Source organism: Dasypus novemcinctus, chromosome 1 (genome assembly GCF_030445035.2).
Source record: "Dasypus novemcinctus isolate mDasNov1 chromosome 1, mDasNov1.1.hap2, whole genome shotgun sequence".
Lineage (NCBI taxonomy): Eukaryota > Metazoa > Chordata > Mammalia > Cingulata > Dasypodidae > Dasypus > Dasypus novemcinctus.
In genome coordinates this window covers 203068689-203090868 of record NC_080673.1, presented here as the reverse complement: position 1 = coordinate 203090868, position 22180 = coordinate 203068689, and the positions used below count along the sequence as shown (strand labels likewise).

Below are 22180 nucleotides of genomic sequence, written 5' to 3'. Positions count from 1 at the left end.
CAGCCTGCCCAGGAATGGTGCCGCGCACACGGAGAGCTGACACAAGATGACGCAACAAAAAGAAACACAGATTCCCGTGCCACTGACAACAACAGAAACGGACAAAGAAGAAGACACAGCAAATAGACACAGAGAACAGACAACTGGGGGTGGGTGGGAAGGGGAGAGAAATAAATAAAAAATAAATCTTTAAAAAAAAAAAAGAAACCCACCCAATGCCACATGTCTACTAAAACAAATATTTGTACATAAGAAACATTCCCTTTTAAATCTCTGTTTCCCCTTAACAGCATCAATCAACCCATAAGGTTAAATTTACTTAAATAAGAATTAAATAAACTATCCAATATGCCGATTTTCATATCACAAAACAGAAGTATTTTAAATCACAACATCCTGGTGGTATATTGAATACATTGGTTCCTTAAATAACACTAACAGGCATGGCGTATTTTTAAGAACATATTTTCATCTATAGGTCAGATAAAGCTTTATTAAATGGTAAACACTTTCAATAGTACAGAAATAGAAGTTTCAGAAACAAATACATTCAGAAAATCTGCTGTTCAAATAATATTTTTTCAAAACCAGGTGGAGGAGGGTGATAAAATTCACTGAACTGGCAATCCAAAATTGCATCAACATAAACAACTGGATACACTGTCCCTCGTATATCTGATCTGGACAATGCTTATTTTTTCCATTCAAATAGACATTTAGTTCTACATGGTCATGTAATCCCTACCAGGTCCCCCTCCTGGGCAAGGCTGTTTGCCAGCAGCCTGTTTTTTTTTTTTTGAAGATTTATTTATTTATTTCTCTCCCCTTCCCCCCCACCCCGGTTGTTTGTTCTCTGTGTCTATTTGCTGCATCTTCTTCTTTGTCCACTTCTGTTGTTGTCAGCGGCACAGGAATCTGTTTCTTTTTGTTGTGTCATTTTGTTGTGTCAGCTCTCCGTGTGTGCGGGGCCATTCCTGGGCAGGCTGCACTTTGTTTCGCACTGGGCGGCTGTCCTTATGGGGCGCACTTCTTGCACGTGGGGCTCCCCTACATGGGGGACACACCCCTGTGTGGCACGGCACTCTTTGCGCGCCATCAGCACTGTGCATGGGCCAGCTCCACACGGGTCAAGGAGGCCCGGGGTTTGAACTGCGGACCTCCCATGTGGTAGGCGGATGCCCTAACCACTGGGCCAAGTCCGCCGCCGACAGCCTGTTTCTCTCCTCGTTGCGGGGTACAGTGCTCCACCATTCCTCATCGCCAGGCTGTGCATATCTCGGCCAAAAGGAATCTGATTCAAGTTCACTTTGAGTTGCAACTCCAATACCCCAGATTCCTGTGGACTGGATTTTGAATTCAAAGTAGCTTTTGTTTTGATATAAAGGTGCACTGGCCAAAGAGCCTCCCGTTCCACGTTCTTCTTCCGTTTTCCGGTGACAACATCTGTGCCCATGTGCTCGTGTCCAGCTGTACAGCCGGCATCGCCTTCAGCGGGATGTGACCTGCGCCGCCGTCCCGGCAGCACGGTAGACAGCAGAGCACCGAGGCGGCCATAGCACTGGGTCCACTGACTCCACCGCCACCGCCTGGCGCCCCCTGGCAAAGCTTTTTTAAAGGCCCTGCTGGCTGCTGTGGCCTTGGAAGTGGCTTGGCGGGGGAGCAAGAGACCACTGAGGGCTCGCCGAGTGGTCCAGGTGGCTTGGGTGGGTGTGGAGGAGGGGGATGGCCAGAAAGGGGTGCATTTGGGTTATGTTTTGAGGTGGTGGCTGCAGATGGTACTGATGAATGGGATGTTAGCACATACTCTTAATAGCAGATCGTTCTAAGGCCAAAGTCTTCACTGCTCTTTTTATTTTTTTATTTAGTCCAAAGTCATTAGAAGGTAACTGCTGACAGAGTCCATGAGGGCAAGTGTCTGGTGCACAAAGTGGGGATAACAGGGCAGCCTGATCCACGCTGGCTTCCCAGGCGTGGGGACTTGCAGTCTCGCTCCCAGAGACAGCTGGGGACCTGGACTCCCGCCCCTGCGCCCTTGCCATCCTGCACCTTTCTCCTTATTCACACTGGGCCACAAGAAAAACTCCTTAGGAACTAACACTTTTATTCTCCCCACCCTACCCATAAACAGCTAAGCTAATTTAAAATTTAAAATTCCAAACTACTATTAGTTTTTTCTTCTCAGTATGTCTCTGCCGTTGCAAGAACCCTTCTTTACCACCTGAACACAAAGTCCCGGCCACATGTCATCATCTGTTTAGCCTTACGTACATGCCAAGTTGTTCACTGATATCTCAGAATGAATCCATCTCCCCCAACTGCCTCCCCCCGCCCCTGCACTGTAGCACAGCCTTTGTCTGCACATTTTCTTCTAGGTTTGTTTTCCAAAAATCTGAGCTCCTATTCTGCCATCTCTTTCAGGAATTCCTGGCCCTTTCTTGAGTTGTTAGAGACGTGTTCTAGTTGTTTGTTTTTAAAAAATATATATTCCTTCTTTCTGGAGCTGGGATTTAAGGCAGAAGGTAGGGGATACACAATTGTATTTGTCCATCTTAATCCATTTCTCCTGCATGTATTTGACAATATAAATTAGCTACTTCCTGCAGTACTTCCTGGATAGAACCTTCATCTCACACTCAGGCCAGAGAGATGACGGACACTTTTCGTCACTATCTGAGCCATGTCGGGATTAGGATTGTTAGGTTTCTTCTAATGAAGTGGTCCTCCGGCGTAGCTAGGGTATCTCCTCTCAAATCATCCAGTTCACTTTTTCCAGATGGAGGCTGCAACTGCTCCCAGTAGTACGTGACCTATGGCAAAGCCATACATTCAAGTGGCATGGCAATGACTTATTTAATCAAGCCCCAGATTCAGCCTCTAAGTCTGATTTTATCCATCGCAGCTCAGTGCCTACAAGGGGTGACAGACAGGATTTTTAAGAATGTCATTTGGTGCTCTGAAAAGCATCATCCTTTTCTGCATCCCCTTTGGCTGTGGCAACCTGGTAGCTGTCCCCAGTGCCCCCATCCTATTCTTTTAAATTAAGAATAATAGCTGGCTTTATTGACTTTATTACATGCGGGGTCCCACTAAACACGTTCCATGGGGTGATGATGAGTGACCCTTGCCTTTTGGAATTCATGCCTTTGTGTCATCTCCACCCTTAAGCTGGGAGGGACTTGAAACTCCTAATAGAATATGGCAATGGTGATGGGGTGTCATTCCGTGACTGTGTTGCATTACACGACTCCATCCTTTGCTAGCTGACTTGCTCTCTCTCCACTGCTGCTTTGAGACGCACGCTGCTGTGCAGGCAGGGGCCGTGCTGGAGAAGCCCGTGCGGCAAGCAGCAGCGGTGGCCTCCAGTGAGAAACTGACACCTCCAGTCCTGCGGTCTCGCAGAAATGAATCCCACCAAGAGCCCGAGGGAGCTGAAGTGGATTTTTCCCCACTTGATCCTTGAGGCGACTGCAGCCCCGACCTACAGATCCGAGCCAAGCCAAGGCTGGGCTCCTGACCTGCAGAAACTCGGAGATGAGAAGCCATTTAATTTGTGGTCATTTGTTATGCAGCAATAGACCTACTACACATGCGCTGCCTCACACAATCCTCACAAAATCCCCCTCTCGGTTTGCCAGGGCTGCTGTTACAAAGTCAGACTGGTTGGTTTAAATCACGGGAATTTATCACCTCAGAGGTGTGGAGGCCAGAGGTCTCAAAGTGCTGCTTGGTTCTGCCTCTGTCCAACAGCTGCCTTGTTCTCGAGCTCTCTCCATCCAAGTTTGCTCTTCTTCCAAGGACTCCAGCCATCCTGGGTCAGGCCCACCCTGAGCCAGTTTGGCCTCACCTTAACTAAGAACATCTTCCAAGACCCTATTTCCAAATGAGGTCATACCGAGCAGACCGGGGTCATGACTTGGACATGTCTTTGTGGGGAAACAATTCAACCCATAACAAACCCTGTGAGGTAGACAGGATTTTATTTATAAATAACTTATCTTAGAATTCAGGGATTGACAAACTACAGCCCACTGGCTAGCCACCTGTTTTTATATATAAAGTTTTATTGACACAGAACCATGCCCATTTGTTTACATATTGCCTATGGCTGCTTCCATTTTACAAGGGCAGAATTCACTCGTTGCAACAGGGATCATATGACCAGCAATTCTAAACTATCTCGCTGGCCTTTGAAGAAACTGACCAGCCCTGCTCTAGATCACAGGGTTAGCAGGCTCACACCAGGCTCACTCTACCACCTACTCTTACATCCATGCTGGACCTGCAGCCTGTACACGGTCCAAGACTCATATTCCTGAAAGTTCTGAGTTGGAGAAAAAGAAGCCACAAGGTACCTAGCAGCTGATCTGTGCCACTGACTCTATAGGAGGCCAGAGGCTGCTTCTGGACTGAGGGCTTGGCTGGGCCTTGCCTGAAAATTCCCAATGGGTAGTGCACTCTCGGGTGTGAGAGCGAAGAGAAAGTTGACTGACTCTGATGTGATCGGTGGGGCCAGCTTTAGCAGCCTTCCCAAGCTTCAGTAGACACCATTCACAGCCTGTTTCTACTTCTAGAAAGTGGGGGGCTCCAGATCCCACCAGCAGAAATGGTCTGCAGAGGTCAACCAGGATGACAACTAAACCTCCTTACACAGCTCCAGGGGTGGGAGGCACAAGGACCAGTTTCCCAAGGTCCAAAAGGCACCCTGACTCCCCAGCCTGGCTGGGGGGGGAGGGGAGGGGGTCAGGAAGGGATCTGAAGGTGGCAGGGCCAAGGACAGGTGGCAAGTACCTGGCTCCCCCAGCCCCAACTTGAAACAAATGCCCTTCCTTTACCAGCTGTCATGTATCCTATGCAAAGCACCTTCAAGTCCCCATCCCAATCAGGATCAAGAATGCCCTGCACAAATCTCCATTTAGAAATCTTAGAAAGAGCAGGGACGAGAGAATTTCAGAATGCAAAGTCTATTAATGATAAAGTACACATATAATCATGTAATTTATCCTCTAAAGGTTTTTTTTTTGAGGTAATGCCAGATAATTTTGATTAACTTTAAAAACTGGTAAGATATGAACTGTATAAGTAACTATAAACTGCACGTTAGTATAATAGTTAATAGTACAATTATAATAATATTCTCTCAATTGTAACAAAGATACTACACATATGAAAATGTTAAAACGGGGGTGTGTATTTGGGAACTCTATTTTCTGCATGATCTTTCTGTAAACTTACAACTTCTCCAATAGAACACAAGTATACATTTCTAATTAATAAAATTTCTACTTTATAGCACACCTATAAACTTATGCTAACAGGAATTTAGGATTTGTTATTCAGATATTAAATCTCAGCTTTAAAATAACCAATTTTTAAAATAACATAAGCCAACGACTACTTACTCTTTAATACTAACTACACATTAAAAATCCATTTTGGCAGCAGACTTGGCCCAGTGGTTAGGGCGTCTGTCTACCACATGGGAGGTCCGCGGTTCAAACCCCGGGCCTCCTTGACCCATGTGGAGCTGGCCCATGCGCAGTGCTGATGTGCCCAAGGAATGCCGTGCCACGCAGGGGTGTCCCCATAGGGGAGCCCCATGCGCAAGGAGTGCGCCGCGTAAGGGTGCGAAAGAAAGTGCAGCCTGCCTAGGAATGGTGCAGCCCACATGGAGAAATTACACAAGATGATGCAGCAAAAAAAAGAAACACAGATTCCTGTGCTGATGACAACAGAAGCGGACAAAGAAGACGCAGCAAAGAGATACAGAGAACAGACAACCAGGGTGGGGGGGGGGGGAAGGGGAGAGAAATAAATAAATAAAATAAATAAATCTTAAAAAAAAAAGTTAAAAAAATCCATTTTAGCAGTACAGATATAAGAAAGCTATTTTCATATTCAGTGAATATACCATAGGAATATACAAATAACTTACAGCAGTAAGCAGTAGTTGCCAAATTTTGAACATAGGTTACTTGTTGGTTTAGCTTCTAATTCAGGTGTCCCTTAATTCGTAATCTGCGCCTCCTGAGTTAAAAAAAAACAAACGTAAATGTGTGACTTAGAAAATTTTAAAAACTAAGGTCTGGATTACATTTTCAGAGTTTTCATAACACACATCTAAAATGAGAATATACCTATACTCTCAACAGTCACAAAGATCTATAACGACACGCATAAACCACCTCAGCTTCCGCTTCTCTAGGGCCTGCTATTTAGGAGGACCACCTTCTGAAACAGATCAAAATAAAAATTAAGTCTTATTTTGAAAGGTACCCGAAAGGGATGTTTAAATCTTCCACGTCGTCAGGGTGAAAGAATAAAGAATATTAATATCAGTCATTCACACATAATGATTTAACTATATGTTTTGAGGAGAAAGAAAATACAATATTGCAAGACAGTAGCTAAGGTTCATTTTTTTACATTGGCTTTCTGGAAGAGGTGCTCGCTCCAACCATTTTTCTTTATCCCAATTCTAAAGTCATATGAGCACAATCTATTTTCAAATGGAAAAATATATACAGTTCTTTTCTGAAGGAATGTTCTTCCAATAAAACTTTAAAATTTATTAACATTTAAATTATAAACCAAACATTGGCAACCATAGACAGACATGTTTGCTATGTACAAACTACCACTGTAAGGTTATACTTTCAAATACAACTTCAGAATTAGTTGCAGATAAACCAACATATTTTCTCAGAAACAGTATCATTTCCTCCAGCATACAATCCATGAAATGAAGTTGATAATGTTAAATAATTTACCATTTTCCTGAAAGCAAGCTATAGAAAATGCAGTAGTTATTATGACTGAACAAGGCTCTGATGATTCAATTCAGGAGTTTTTAAGATTATATAAATATACATATATATTAAAAATACTGTTAGTTGAGTTGTAATATCCATAAAAAGAACAGTTCTGCCAGAGTTCACAGATAAATCCACTCATTTTGCTTATCCAATCTCCCACCAAGCAGCTTGCAGGTTAGAAATGGAAGACGGAAAAATCATACATTCGACATGAAATCACGAAGACATTATGAAATAGCCTGCAGAAAATAAGCAAAAAATATCCATTCGCCAAAATCATATATTAATAGGATATCAAGATAAGCATCTCGGTGTTCTCTTAAAGTCTCGCAGACTCAGATCTGAGGTCTTTCGCTGCAACAAGGAAAGTGGTCTTCGGTCCGAAAAAGAACGGGTGGTTCATACCCGGTCTGCTGTTGCCTCGTGGACGATGCCTTGTTAAAGAAGGTGGGCACGCTAATTGTTTGCAAGAATTTTTTAAACGTAATGGGGAAAGTCCCCAGTTCAGCTTCTGCCTTTGTGACCTGTTCCTCCATTCGAGCCACGCTGCTCCCGATCATTTTCACGAAGGCCTCAAGTTTGTCGATCTTGCTGTAGATCTGCCTCATCTCGGTGGCTTTCGCGTAAATGCGGGGTACACCTTCACTGACCACGTGGGAGGAGTCGCCGCGAATCATATCCAACATGCCCACGAATTCGTCCACTTTGGTGAGCAGGTCTTCAAGACTCTCCTCCAAGGCCTCGACCTCGGGCCGGCCCCCGGCGCGGGCTCCGGGCAGCAGGCAGGCGGCGTATTCCGCGGCGGCGCGGCGCAGCAGGGGCAGGTCGCGGCCGGGCGCGCCGTCCTCCGCGCCCTCGTCCTCCCACGGCCCCGAGGCGCTGCTGTGGCTCTGCGACACGTTGCCGCTGTCCCCGCTCCACGCGGCTCCCTGAGGCTCGGGCTCATCCTCAGGCCCGGCCCCCGGGGACCCACGACTGGCGGCGACACGCTCCATGACCCACAGCGGCCCGCGCCCCACAGCCCGTGCTTCCGGCGCGCCCACGCTGACGCAGCCGCGCCCGCCCTTCCGGCTTCCGGCGCCTTCGCCGCGCCCGCCCGCCCGTCCTTGGGCCGGGCCTCCAGCGCCCTCTCGTGGTCACGTTCCCGTTGAGCCCTAAGGCAGGACGCTTTTCACAAGTGGAGCTGTCACGCGAGCACAGTCGAGTGCATAAACCCTAAGTGTGCACAGCACAGGTTCCTACAACCTGGAAACCTCTGTCCAGATGAGGTTATAGGGCAGGTCCCGTGAGGACCGTTGAATTATATACCCCAACGGACATTTCTTTATCTTCATCCAAGTGCCGTGGGTGTGAAAACCTTTATAAAAAGGACCTTTTGAGGATGTTATCGTAGTTAAGGAGTTGCTCAACTGGTACAGAGTGGCTTTTGAGCCATATTAATAGAGTTCTTTATAGGCAGAAGACAATCGGACAAAGACGTGGGAGAAACACAAGAGAGCAAAGACATGGGCATGTGACTGGAGGCAGGAACGCCACCAAGGAACACCAAGGATTGCAATATAGTAGCTCGTGGTTTCCGAAGCTAGAAGTCCAAAATCAAGGAGTCAGCAAAGCTGTGCTTTGTCTTTGAAATCTATAGCATTCTGGTGCCAAGGCCAATACCGTGAGCTATTATATTAAACTACAGAGCGTAGTCTACATTAGGAATCATTTTTTTTGTGCTGTACAGTTCTATATGATTTTTGAAAATAATTAGAATATCTATACAACCTGAATTTTCCCACTTTAAACACTGAATTGTACAATTCAGTGGTGTTAATTACAAAGTTGTGCTGCCATGACTTCCATCCATTACCAAAATTTTTCCATCACCTCAAACAGAAACTCTGTCTCAATTAAGCATAACCCACATTTGCCACCCTCACCCCTAACTCTGAAAACCTGTATTCTAATTTCTGACTCTCTGAATTTGTATATTCTAATTATTTCATGTAATTAGAATATACAAATTTATTCTTATAGTCTGGCTTATTTCACTCAAATGGTATCTTCAACATTTATTCATGTTGTAACATGTATCAGACTTTACTTCATTTTTGTGATGAATAATGTTTAACTATACAGATAGACCACATTTTTGTTTATTCATTCATCCGTTGATAGATCTTGGATTGCTTCCCCCATCTGGAATGTGAATACTGCTGCTATAAATATTGGTGTGCAAATATCCGAGTCCTTGTTTTTATTTCTTTAAAGTGTATACCTAGAAGTGGGATTGCCAAGTTATACAGTACTTATACAAAACTTTCTGAAGAACCACCAAAATATATTCCACAGCAGCTGCACCATTTCACATTCCCACCTACAATGTACAATAGTTCCTACAATAGTTTCTCACATCCTCACAATAATTGTTATTTTCCATTTGTTTAGTAATAGCAATTCTAGTGGGTGTGAAATGGTTGTTTAATTGTGGTTTTGATTTGCATTTCCCTAATGGCTAATGATGTTGAACATCTTTTCATGTGCTTTTCTGCCATTTGTACATCTTTTTTTTAAAAAAATAATTATTCCCTCATGTTAATTTTACTTTTTAAGAAACACATTTTACTTTATTTTATTTTAATTTATACCCTATCCCTCCCCCAGATGGTTCTCTTGTTTGTCTGCTAATTGTTTGCTTGCCTTCTCCAGGAGGCACCAGGAACTGAACCCAGAACCTCCCACAAGGGACGGGAATGCCCAATGACCTGAGCCACAACTACTCCCTGTGGGCTGTGGTGTCTGCGGGCTTTGTGGCATTTGCACATTTAGGTGTCTGCTCTTGGCTGCAGGGTCTAGCTCTTGTTGCAGCAGGTGCAGGCATCTACATGTCTTTTTTAGGAGGCACTGGGACCTGAAACGGGGACCTCCCCTGTGGTAGGCAGGTGTCCAGTTGCCTGACACATCCACTTCCCCTTTGCCCATTTTTAAATTGTGTTGTCCTTTTGTTGTTGAGTTGTAGGAGTCATGTATTCTGGAGATTAAGCCATTACCAGATACATAGTTGCCAGATATTGTCTCCCACTCTGTAAGTTGCCTTTTTTCTATCTTCATAAAGTTTTAACTTTGATGAAGACCAATTTCTCTATTTTTTTAAAAGAGTTATTTATTTCTCTCCCCTTCCCCACCGCCCCACCCATGGTTGTCTGCTCTCTGTGTCTATTTGCTGCGTCTTTTTTGTCCACTTCTGTTGTTGTCAGTGATATGGGAATCTGTGTTTCTTTTTGCACCGTCATCTGGTTGTGTGATTTCTCCGTGTGGGCGGTGCCATTCTTAGGCAGGCTACACCTTCTTTTGCGCTAGGCGGCTCTCCTTACGGGACACACTCCTTGCGTGTGGGGCTCCCCTACATGGGGGACACCCCTGCGTGGCAGGGCACTCCTTGCACACATCAGCCCTGCACGTGGGCCAGCTCCACACGGGTCAAGGAGACCCGGGGTTTGAACCGCGGACCTCCCATGTGGTAGACGGACGCCCTAACCACTGGGCCAAGTCTGCCGCCTCACTATTTTGTTTAGATGTTTTAGGTTCCTCATGGTTAAGGAAAATACCATACAATGGTTGGCTTAAATAATAGGAGTTTATTGGGTCACTGTTTTGAGGATAGTAAAAGTCTAAATCAAGGTTTCATAAAGACAATGCTTTCTTCTCAAGATTGGTGTCTGGTGGCTGACTGCTGGTGAGCCTTGGCTCCTGGGACACGGCAATGCACGTTCTGTCCTCTCTGGGCCTCTCCTTTCTCTTCTGGGTTCCCCTGATGTTCAATTTCTGGCTTTCCCTTTGGCTTTTTTCTCTTTCTATGACCTTCCCTATAATTCCTTCAGTGACAGGATTAGGATCCATCCTGGGCTACACCTTATCTGAAGTAGCTTCATCAAAAGGTCTTATTTACAAGGGCTCACAGCCACAGGAATGGGTTAAGTTAAGAACATGCTTTTCTGGGGTACATAGTTCCAAACCACCACACCTTCAATTTCCTTTTCTTGCCTGATTGCTCTGACTAGAATGTCCAACACAATGTTGAATACCAGTGGTGAAAGTGGGCATCTTTGTCTTCTCTTTCTTTTTTTAAAAAAATTTTATTTATTTATTTATTTCTATCCTCCCCCCCTGGTTTTCCACTCTCTGTGTCCATTTGCTGTGTTCTTCTGTGATCGCCTGTATCCTTATCAGCGGCACCGGGAATCTGTGTTTCTTTTTATTGCGTCATCTTGTGTTAGCTCTCTGTGTGTGCGGTGCCATTCCTGGGCAGGCTGCACTTTCTTTCGTGCTGGGCGGCTTTCCTTATGGGTGCACTCCTTGCGCGTGGGGCTCTCCTACGCGGGGGACACCCCTGCATGGCACAGCACTCCTTGTGCGCATCAGCACTGCATGTGGGCCAGCTCCACACGGGTCAAGGAGGCCCGGGGTTCAAACTGCGGACCTCCCATGTGGTAGGCAGATGCCCTATCCATTGGGCCAAGTCTGCTTCCCTTTGTCTTCTCTTTCTGATCTGTCTTTCACCATTGAGTATGATGTTAGCAGTGGGTTTTTCATATATGCCCTTCATCATGTGGAGAAACTTCATTCAATTCCAAGTTATCTAGAATGTTTTTATCAGAACATGGTACAGGATTTTGTCAAATGCCTTTTGTGCATCATTTGAGATGATCATGTGTTTTTTTCTTCTTTCTATTTATTTGGTTATTACATTAACTGATTTGCTTGTGTTGAACTTCCCTTGCATTTCTGGGATAAATCTCACTTGGTCATGAAGTATAATTCCTTTAATGATCTTAGATTCAATTTACTAGTATTTTGCTGAGGGTTTTTGCAATGTAAGGGATATTGGTCTGTAATTTTAATTTCTTGCAATATCATTATTTGGCTTTGGTATCAGGATAATGACCTCATAGAGTGAGTTAGAAAGTGTTCCCTCCTCTTATATTTTCTGGGAGATTTTGAGAAGTATTGGTATTCTTTAAATGTTTGGTAGAATTCAGCAATGAAATCTTCAGTTCTGGACATTTCTTTGGTGGGAGGTTTTTTGATTACTGATTCAGTCTCTACTGGTGTTTGGTCTGTTGAGATCTTCTATTTCTTCTTAAGTCAGTGTAAGTAATTTGAGTGTTTCTAGGAATCTGTCCACTTTATTAAGATTATTTAATTTATTGGTATGCAATTGTTCATAGCACCCTCTTTTAATCCTTTTTATTTCTGTGGGGTCAGTTTTCATTTCGGATTTGCATCTTCTCTCTTTTTTTCCTTTGTGTTTTATTGTAATTTCCAAAGAACCATGTGGTTGTCTGGAACTATATTTACTCCAGAAAATTATGTTCTTAAAGCTAAGTCATTCCTGTGGATGCAAACTTATTGTAACTTGGGCCTTTTGAACAGGTTACTTCAGTTAAGGCATGGTCCAGGGTAGGTCTAATCCTCTTACTGGAGTCCTTTATAAGAGAGTGAAATTCAGACACAGAGAAAGAAATCCCCAGGAGCAAGAAGCTGAAAGCAACAAAACCTGGAGGAAAAGGGAGAGACCAGCAGGGGCTGCCATGTGCCTGGCCTTGAGGCAGAGGCGTTAAGGATCTCTGGCAGCCAGTTTTCAGGAAGAAAGCATTGTCAGATTATGTCTTGATTTGGACATTTTTTTCAACCTAAAAACTTTAAGCTTGTAAGCTAATAAGTTGCCACAGTTAAAGCCAATGCATTTCACAGTATCTGCTATGAGCAGTTTAGCAAACTAAAACAAACCAATTTTTGGTTTTGTAAATTCTATTTTTCAGTGTTTTTTAAAATTTTTTATATTTTTTAATTCTCTCTTCCATTTTTCTCCACTCTAATATTTGTTATTTCCGTCCTTCTGCTTGCTTTGGGGTTAGCTTGATATTTTTCTAGATCCTCCAGTTGAGAGGTTAGGTCTCTGATTTGAGATCTTTCTTCTTTTTAATATAAGCGTTTAGAGCTATCAAACTCATTCTCAGTACTGCCTTTGCTGCATCCCATAAGTTTTGGTAAAAAGTGTTTTCATTTTCATTCACCTCAAGATAGTTCTTAATTTCCCCTGTGATTTCTTCTTTGACCCAGATTGTTTAAGAGTGTAATATTTAATTTCCACATATACGTGACTTTTAAAAATCTATTTGTTTATTTATTAATATTGATCACATTGCATTGTGATCAGAGAAGACACATTGTATGATCTCACTGTTTTTAAATTTTTTAGTATTGTTTTGTGGCATAACATAGGGTCTGTCTTAGAGAATGATCCACGTGCACTTAAGAAGAATGTGTCTTCTGCACTTGTTGGGTAAAGTGTTTTATATAGATTGTTGTTCTAACTGATTTGTTGTATCATTCAAGTTCTATTTTGTTATTGACTTTCTGTCTAGATAGTCTATCTATTACTGAAAATGGTGTGTTGAAATCATCTCCTACTGTTAATGTACACCCTGCTATTTCTTCCTTCAAGTCTGTCAATATTTGCTTCATATATTTTGGGATTCTACTCTTAGTTACATGTATATTTACAATTGTTATATCTTCTTGTTGGTCTATTCCCTCTTTCAGTATATAGTATCCTTTTTCATCCCTCATAACAATTTTTGACTTAAAGTCTATTTTATCTGATATTAGTATAGCCACATCAGATCTATTTTGGTTAATGTTTGCAAGGAAGATTTCTCCCCTATCCCTTCACTTCCTGCTCCTTGCATCTCTGAATTTAAGTTCTCTTGTAAACAGTATGTAATTGGGTCATGCTCTTTTATCCATTCTGCCAATCTTTGCCTTTTCACATGAAACTTTTATGTGATTTACACTTAAAGTAACTAGTGATACTTTCATTTGCCATTTTTTAAAAGTCATACCTTTTTTTTTTACCCTCTATTCATGCATAATGCTGGCTTTCATGTTTATTTGATCTTTCATATGAACCATTTTGAGTTCATTCTCATTGCTCTTTTGTATGTTTTTCAGATATTTTCTGTGTGGTTTCATGGGACTTAAATTTAACAATCTAAATTTATAACAATCACATTTGATTTAATACCAATTTAACTTCAATAGCATATACAAATTATGTTCCTACACCCTACATTCCCCACCTTTATGCTATTCTTGTTAGATTATATCTTTATACATTGTGTCTAAAACTATAGATTTATCATTGTCTTTTTATGAGTGTTGCGGTATCATTGCTTTTTATGCACTTTTATTTTTGATCTTGTAAAAAGTAAAAAGCATAATTACATAGTAAAAATACAATACAACAGTACTGGTGTTTAAAATTACCCATGCAGTTACCTTTATCAGAGATTTTTATTTCTTTATGCTACTTTGATCTCCTGTCCTTTCCTTTCATTTTGAAGAACTCCCATTAGCATTGCTTGTGGGGCAGATCTAGTGGTGAAAAATTCCCTTCAATTTTTGTTTATTCAAGAATGTCTTAATTTCTCCCTCATTTTGAAAGACAGTTTCAGTGGATATAAAATTCTTGGTTGGCAATGATTTTCTTTTAGCATTTTCACTATGTCATCCCATTGCATTCTTGCCTCCATGGTTTCTGATAAGAAATCAGCAATTAAATCTTTCTTCTTAAAAGATTTATTTATTTATTTCTCTCCCCTTCCCTGCCCTCCCCCCCCCCCCCCAGTTGTCTGCTCTCTGTGTCCATTCGCTGTGTGTTCTTCTGTGTCCGCTTGTGTCAGCAGCACCCAGAATCCGTGTCTCATTTTGTTGTGTCATCTTGCTGCATCAGCACTCCGTGTGTGTGGTGCTATTCCTGGGCAGGCTGCACTTTTTTCACCCTGGGCGGCTCTCCTTGCGGGGCTCACTCCTTGTGGGTGGGGCTCCCCCACGCGGGGGACACCCCTGCATGGCACAGCACTCCTTGCGCGCATCAGCACTGAGCGTGGGCCAGCTCATCACATGGGTCAAGAGGCCGGGGTTTGAACCATGGACCTCCCATGTGGTAGGCGGACGCCCTATCCTTTGGGCCAAGCTTCTTTGCACATAACACATTGCTTCTCGCTTTCAGTTTTCAAGGTTCTCTCTTAATCTTTGGTGCTTGGCAATTTGATTATAATGTGTTTGGGCTTGGATCTCTTTGAGTTTATCTTGTCTGGGGCTCATTACTCATCTTGGATGTATTAACATGTTTTTCATTAAAGTTGGATGATTTTTTTCTGATATTATTTCTTTGAGTGTTTCTCTTCCATTTTCTTTCTTTCTTCTCCTTCTGGAATTCCCAAAATGAATATACTGATTCCTTTGATGGTGTCTCACAGGTCTCTAAAGCTTGTTCACCTTTCTTCAGGCTTTTATTTTTCTGTTCCTCTGCCTAATTTTTTTTTAAGATTTATTTTTTTATTTATTTCTCTCACCTCCTTACCCCCCACCCCCATTATCTGCTCTCTGTGTCCATTCACTGTGTGTTCTTCTGCTTCTGCTTGTATTATCAGATGACACTGGGAAACTGTGTCTCTTTTTTGCTGCATCATCTTGCTGCATCAGCTCTCTCTTTGTGTGCAGTGCCACTCCTGGGTGGGCTGCACTTTTTTCAAATGGGGTGACTCTCCTTATGGGGTGCATTCCTTGAGCATGGGGCTCCCCTACATGGGGGCACCCCTGCATGGCACGGTACTCCTTGCACACCTGCGCTGCGTGTGTGCCAGCTTACCACATCGGTTAGGAGGCCCTGGGTATAGAACCCTGAACATTCCATAGGGTAGGCAGACACTCTATCAGTTGAGCCATGGCCACTTCTCTGCTTAAATAATTTCAGTTTTCTTAGCTTTGGGTTAACTTCTTCTTCCCTTTGCCAGCTCCAATCTGTTGTTGAAACCTTCTAGTGAATTTTTAAAATTTCAGTTATTGCAGATTTTGACACCAGTATTTTTGGTTGTTTTCTTGTTAAGATTTATATCTCCTTATTGAAATTCTCTTTTTGTTCATATATCATTTTCCTGATATATTTTACTTCTTTCTATTGTTTTCTTTTAGTTCTTCAAACATATTTAATACCATTTTGTAAAAGTCTGGTATGTTCAAAGTCTGATATTCTTTGTTGATGGTTTCTAATATTTTATCTTGCTCCTTTGGATGGGCCCAATTTCTTGTTTCTTTATATGTTTTGTAACCATTTTTTTTGCACACTGTGCATTTTACTATTTTAGTGTGTTAACTCTGAAATTTAATCCCTAAATTGTCTGTTCCTTGTTTATATCCACTAGTGATATGAAAGAGATTTCCTTAAATGATAGAAGCAAACAAAAACAAACAAAGCAATAAAAAATCACTATCAAAGTTTCTGCAAATTGGTTCTGTGGTTGGTGCTCTCCTTCAGAGGTTAGCCCTCCTACCAGTGAACCTGAAGACCAGCCCAAGGTGAAAGTGCAGTGCCCTTTCCCATCTTTCTGAGCTTGTGTCTTGTCCTGGGCACACACTCATGACTTTAGGAACTCCCCCACTTACAGGGATCCAAATATCTTGCCCCCCCATCCCAATGAAATAGCCTTCTCTAGGAATCCTAAGAGCTTGTACCTCAGCATTATCAGTAGAAGCCCAAGAAAAGTTTTGTGGGTGTGGCTTTTGTGTGATGGAGTGTACCCCAATGAGATCCAGAGGAGACTTACAATGTTATTTTAATAAACTTTTTATCCTAGAAGTTGTAGATTTACAGAAAAATAATGCAGAAAATATAGTTTCCATAACCCCCCTATTAACATCTTGCCTTAGTGTGGCACATGTTTTATAACTGATGAAAGAATATTATTATACTTGTACTATTAACTACAGTCTCTAGTTTACATTAGGGTTCCTTCTTTGTATTAAACAGCCTTATCATTTTTAAAAATTTTTATTCTAGTAACATATGTGCAACCTAAAATTTTCCCTTTTAACCACATTCAAATATATGTTTCAGTACTATTGTGTTCATAATATTGTGCTAATATTACCACCATTCATTTCCAATACTCTTCAGTCACTCCAAATAGGGACTTTGTACAATTCAAGCATTAACTCTCAATCCCTCCCAGCCCCTGGTAACCATTTTCTAGTCTCTGATTTTATCAATTCCTACAGTGTTTTTTAAATTAAATTAAATTTAATTTAATTTAACTTAATTTTTTCCCTACAGTGTTTTTATTTTTTATTTTATTAAAAAATTTTTATTTAATTGCCTTTTTTTAAAAAAGATACATAGATCACAAAAATATTACATTAAAAAAAAAATAAGAGGTTCCCATATACCCCATACCCCACCCCACTCCTCCCACATCATCAACCTCTTTCATCATTGTGACACATTCATTGCATTTGGTGAATACATTTTGGAGCACTGCTGCACCCCATGGATTATAGTTCACATTGTAGTTTACACTCTCCCCCAGTATATTCAGTGGGTTATGGCAGAATATATAATGTCCAGCATCTGTCCCTGCAATATAAAGATAATTATATTAGCGGATACACTGCAGCTTGGACTGGAAGAGACAGAGACAAGTACACAACGAAGAGAGGGCTTTGAACCTCCTAAACTTTTATAAAAGAAGCAGGTTGAGTAAAATACTCAACTGAAAGCACATGCTACCTTTCATGAAAAAGTAAGTATGACTCAGAGTGGAACCAAGAGACCAGAGGATGGAGCTGAGACCCATGAAGAATTATTCCTCAACCTTGGGACCAAATTTTAGAATTTCTAAGGATACTTAACTCTTTTGTGCCTCCCATTTCCCCTTTTATGAGCAGGAATGACTATAATAGTTATTCTTTGTGTACCCCACCATCGTATATTGGCTTGCGGGAGGCAAAAAACTTTTCAGTTTCACAAATCTATAGGTCAAGTAGAACTTTACTCTAGGAACTGGAAGTGAGGATCTATATTCAGGGAGCTTCATCCACACTGACCTAATTTAGATGACAAATTCTAGACTTGGAGTTGATGAGATTTGCGGGGACCTTGGGTAGGAGTAAGTGTGGTTTATATGTTGGAGACACGTGAATCATTGGTTGCCAGTGGGCAGACAATGGTAGCTAGCCTCCCAGATGGCCCCTAGTGATCCTGCCTGTTGGTATTTATGCCCTTTTCTATCCATTGGCTGTGAACTGGTCATAATGATTTGCCTATAATTAACAGAATAAGATGGAAGTGATGGTATGTGACTTGGAGATTGTTTTCATCTGCCAAAGGGCTGCTAATGCAAAGCACCAGAAATGTGTTGAATTCTATAAAGGGTATTATTTGGGGCAAAAGCTTACAGATCCAAGGCTGTGAAAAGTCCAACTCAAGGCACCATAGAGGTGCTTTCTCACCCAAGTCAGCTACCACGTGCTGAAGCAAGATGGCGGGTGATTTCTGCCCCTCTGGGCTGTACATCTCCCTTCCCCTCTGGGTAGCCAGACATAGGGCTTATCTCCTACTGGGCCTCTCCTCTCAGGCTCGGCAGTTCTTTCTTCCTTATTTCAGCTGCAAGCCCTCAGGCAGATGGCCCATCTTTCCCTGGGCCTCAGCTGCTGGAGCCTCTCCTTTCTGCCAGATGGCAGTATCAAAAATGGCAGAGCTCTCTTTTCTGTTGTGTCTCCATTTTGATCAGACCCAGCAAGAGGGCAGAGACTCAACCTGTCACCCTTCTCTGAGGGAGTCCAATTGAAAAAAGTTCTCACACTCACAGGAGTGGACCAGCCAACACATAATCCTTCTCTTTTTGGGATTCACAAAATATAATAACTTCAAACTGCCACAGAGATTACATTATAAAAGTCAGTGTGTGGGGAAGTGGACTTGGCCCAGTGGTTAGGGCGTCCATCTACCACATGGGAGGTCCGCAGTTCAAGCCCTAGACCTCCTTCACCTGTGTGGAGCTGGCCCATGCGCAGTGCTGATGTGCACAAGGAGTGCCGTGCCACACAGGGGTGTCCCCGCGCAGGGAAGGCCCACACGCAAGAAGTGCACCCCGTAGGAGAGCCGCCCAGCACAAAAGAAAGTTCAGCCTGTCCAGGAATGGTGCCGCACACACGGAGAGCTGACACAACAAGATGACGCAACAAAAAGAAACACAGATTCCCGTGCCGCTGACAACAACAGAAGCGGACAAAGAAGACACAGCAAACAGACACAGAGAACAAACAACTGGGGGGGGGGGGGGGGCGGGGGAGAAGGGGAGAGAAATAAATAAAATAAATCTAACAAAAAAACAAAAACCATGCCCCCTCCCCCAAAAAAAAGCATAAGAGGTTCCAGTATACCCCCGACCCCCCATCCCACTCCTCCCATACAAACAACCTCCCCCATCATTGAGACATATTCATTGCACTCAGCAAACACACTTTGGAGCACTGCTGCACCACATGGATAACAGTTTACCCTGTAGTTCACACTCTCCCCCAGTACGTTCAGTGGGTTATGGCAGCATATATAATGTTCAGCATCTGAACCTGCAATATTATTTAGGACAACTCCAAGTCCCAAAAATGTCCCCATATCACACCTCTTCTTCCCTCTCCCTGCCCTCAGCAACTACTGTGGCCACTTTCTCCACATCAATGTTGCAAAATTCTTCTATTACTAGTCACAATTGTTTTATAGTAGAATATCAGTAAGTCCACTCTAATCCATATTTTATTCCTCCATTCTGTGGACCCTGGGATGGTGATGTCCACTTCACCTCTATATCAAGAGGGGGCTTAGATTCCACATGGGTGATGGATGCAATTCTTCTGCTTGCAGTTGTAGGCATTCTCGGTTTCCTGGTGTGGTGGTTGACCATCTTCACCTCCCTGTTAGCTGACCTGGGTAACTCCAATGAACCAGAGAATAGGAGTTGCAACTCTGCTGAGGCTCAGGGCCCAGCTGGCACATGGGCAGTCCAGAGATTCAAGTCCCCTGAGTATACACCATCTCTAGCGCTAACCACAGGTTCAGTAAAAGTGACAGAAGAGGCATGTGTAGAAAGGTTGCATCTGAGTCCAGCTCCATCACTCTAGGAGCACAAATTCCAAGGTAGGGCCCACTGATATGGCACAGAACTCCAAATCCATATGCCATGACTATATACCCTGTGGGTCTCTGTAGCCTTCAGGAGAACCAGTACCTAGGGTTGTATCTACTTTGGCTGTTTCTGGGGTCCTGATGAGGCATGTGTAAGCACAACCTCTCTGATGACCTCCTGACTCTTTTTTGAAGACTCTTAGCTATATAAACACATTTGTCTTTGCCATTTCCCCCTTTTATTCAAGGTCAAAAAGCAATTTTTAACACATGATCATACATGTAGACTGAGATATTATGCTGGTTTGAGTTGACCCTTTTATTCAAGGTCTCTTTCTAGTTGCATCACCAGTTAGTGACTGGTAATAATCTCTTGGCCCCAGGGATGCTCATCCCTGGGAGTCATGTCCCACACTGGAGGGCAGGTAATGCATTTACATCCTGAGTTTTGCTTAGAGAGAGGCCACATTTGAGCAACATGGAGGCTCTCAGGAGGTAACTCTTAGGCACCCTGCAGCTCTAGGCCTAGTTCCTATTTCAGGCACACAGGCTCATAAGCATAGTCACCAGTCTCAAGGGCTCATCATTGCACCATCCTTTCTTGTTCGTCTTTGCCATTGCACTTGGGGGATTATTGCTGCTCCATTGAGGAATGTTACAGAGCTCCCCTGAGTAGGAACTCAGCACTCCCTCAGTTGTCATTTGTAACTGTAACTACTTGAAAAGACCCAACATATATCTGAACATTTTTATGTCTCCTATATACATGCCCTGGAGAACTCCCTCCCAAACATGTGCCCACCATCAATAACACCCCACACCAGTGTTCCTCCCCTGCCATAGTAGAACCTCTCTGTGGTCCAAAACTCCTTCTCAATGAAGCCTAATATATTGCCAAATTCAGTTAATAGGAAAATAAAATATAGCGATGGGTTTAAAGATTAGAAATACACAAACTAATTTAGAAATACTAAAACAAAGTAAAATAAATAGGCATATTTTTAAAAATGAAAAATATTATAAAATTTTGTTTTCAACATTTTGCCTTTCATCACTGTAATGGGTGTTGCCCTGTATGTATGTACAGTGGCAAGGCACTTTCTTTCATTTCTTTCTCAGTGTCTACATTATTTTTTTTTCCTAATTTTTAATTTTGTTTTCAAAAAAGTTTTATTTTATTTTATTTTTTTGAAGATTTATTTATTTATTTCTCTCCCCTCCCCCCTCACCCCCCCGGTTGTCTGTTCTCTGTGTCTATTTGCTGTGTCTTCTTTGTCCGCTTCTGTTGTTGTCAGCAGCACAGGAATCTGTGTTTCTTTTTGTTGCGTCATCTTGTTGTGTCAGCTCTCCGTGTGTGTGGCACCATTCCTGGATAGGCTGAACTTTCTTTCGCGCTGGGCAGCTCTCCTTATGGGGCGCACTCCTTACGTGTGGGGCTCCCCTATGTGGGGGCACCCCTGTGTGGCAGGGCACTCCTTGTGTGCATCAGCACTGTGCGTGGGCCAGCTCCACACTGGTCAAGGAGGCCCGGGTTTGAACCGTGGACCTCCCATGTGGTAGACAGACACCCTAACCACTGGGCCAAGTCCGCCACCCAAAAAAGTTTTAGATCACAGTATTTCACATATACAATATAGGGGACTCCCATATATCCAACATCAAACCTTTTTCCCCCTTCCCCAGCAATGATCTTTCTACATGTTCATGTTATAAATGCGGCAGCTGATGTACAGATTTTGAAACATAGCTATCAAACATGGTTCCATTTTGGTTTACATTGTGGTTTATATTTTAGACCATACAAATTTCTAAATTTGTAGTTTCCTTATGTTTTACATTATGTTTTACTTTTTAGCTTATAGACTTTTATATATTTTTTTTGTGTAAGTTAACATGTCCATATCCATCGGTACATGATCTTGTGGAGCACTTCCATTGCCCCCCAGTTACCCTGCTTTCATCTATTCTATACCTCTCTTGTCTTCCCCTCAGGGCCCACAGTGACAATCAATCTTCATTACTTGAAGGACCAGATTTACAGATACTTGCAACAATGTTGAGGACTTGACATACTAGACTGCCCTAACACATTGGGAGCCACCGATTCTCTCGAGGGACACAATTCCCTCTATTTGAGAACATCAGGTCTCCCCAGGATGGGGGTACACCTTCATACTCATTGTATGGGTCTCCACCCAATGGTTTAACACACTATGACAAAATGAGCACTCACACACTCCCTAGAAGCTTGCCACTTTGCCAAATGCCCCCCATTAAGCACCTTAAACATGTAATTCTTCCTTATTATATTTTCTAAAGAGTTTTCTCAACATTATAGTTTCAACCATATACCTGA

General features: G+C 42.7%; 1 protein-coding gene and 1 pseudogene across 2 annotated transcripts; both read right to left on the bottom strand.

Moving 5' to 3' along the window:
• Nucleotides 1-451: 451 nt before the first annotated feature.
• On the bottom strand, nt 452-1554 carry LOC139439670 (SPRY domain-containing protein 7-like; annotated as a pseudogene).
• BLOC1S4 (biogenesis of lysosomal organelles complex 1 subunit 4) lies at nt 474-7852 on the bottom strand. Of its 2 annotated transcripts, XM_071217427.1 has the most exons (4): nt 6768-7844; nt 6135-6228; nt 5933-6024; nt 786-2907 (listed from the first exon to the last, which is right to left on the bottom strand). In XM_071217427.1, the coding sequence occupies exon 1, from the start codon at nt 7805-7807 to the stop codon at nt 7148-7150; it is 660 nt and encodes a 219-aa protein (XP_071073528.1). In that variant the 5' UTR covers nt 7808-7844; the 3' UTR covers nt 786-2907; nt 5933-6024; nt 6135-6228; nt 6768-7147. The 2 variants fall into 2 exon arrangements, with proteins under 2 accessions (XP_058157241.1, XP_071073528.1); XM_058301258.2 differs by lacking the exon at nt 6135-6228 and having other exon boundaries at nt 474-2907; nt 6768-7852.
• Between the last annotated feature and the right edge of the window lie 14328 nt (nt 7853-22180).

What these genes read in the sequence shown, in the direction of transcription:
- BLOC1S4 (XM_058301258.2), bottom strand. Translation starts at nt 7,807, where the DNA reads ATGGAGCGTGTCGCCGCCAGTCGTGGGTCCCCGGGGGCCGGGCCTGAG.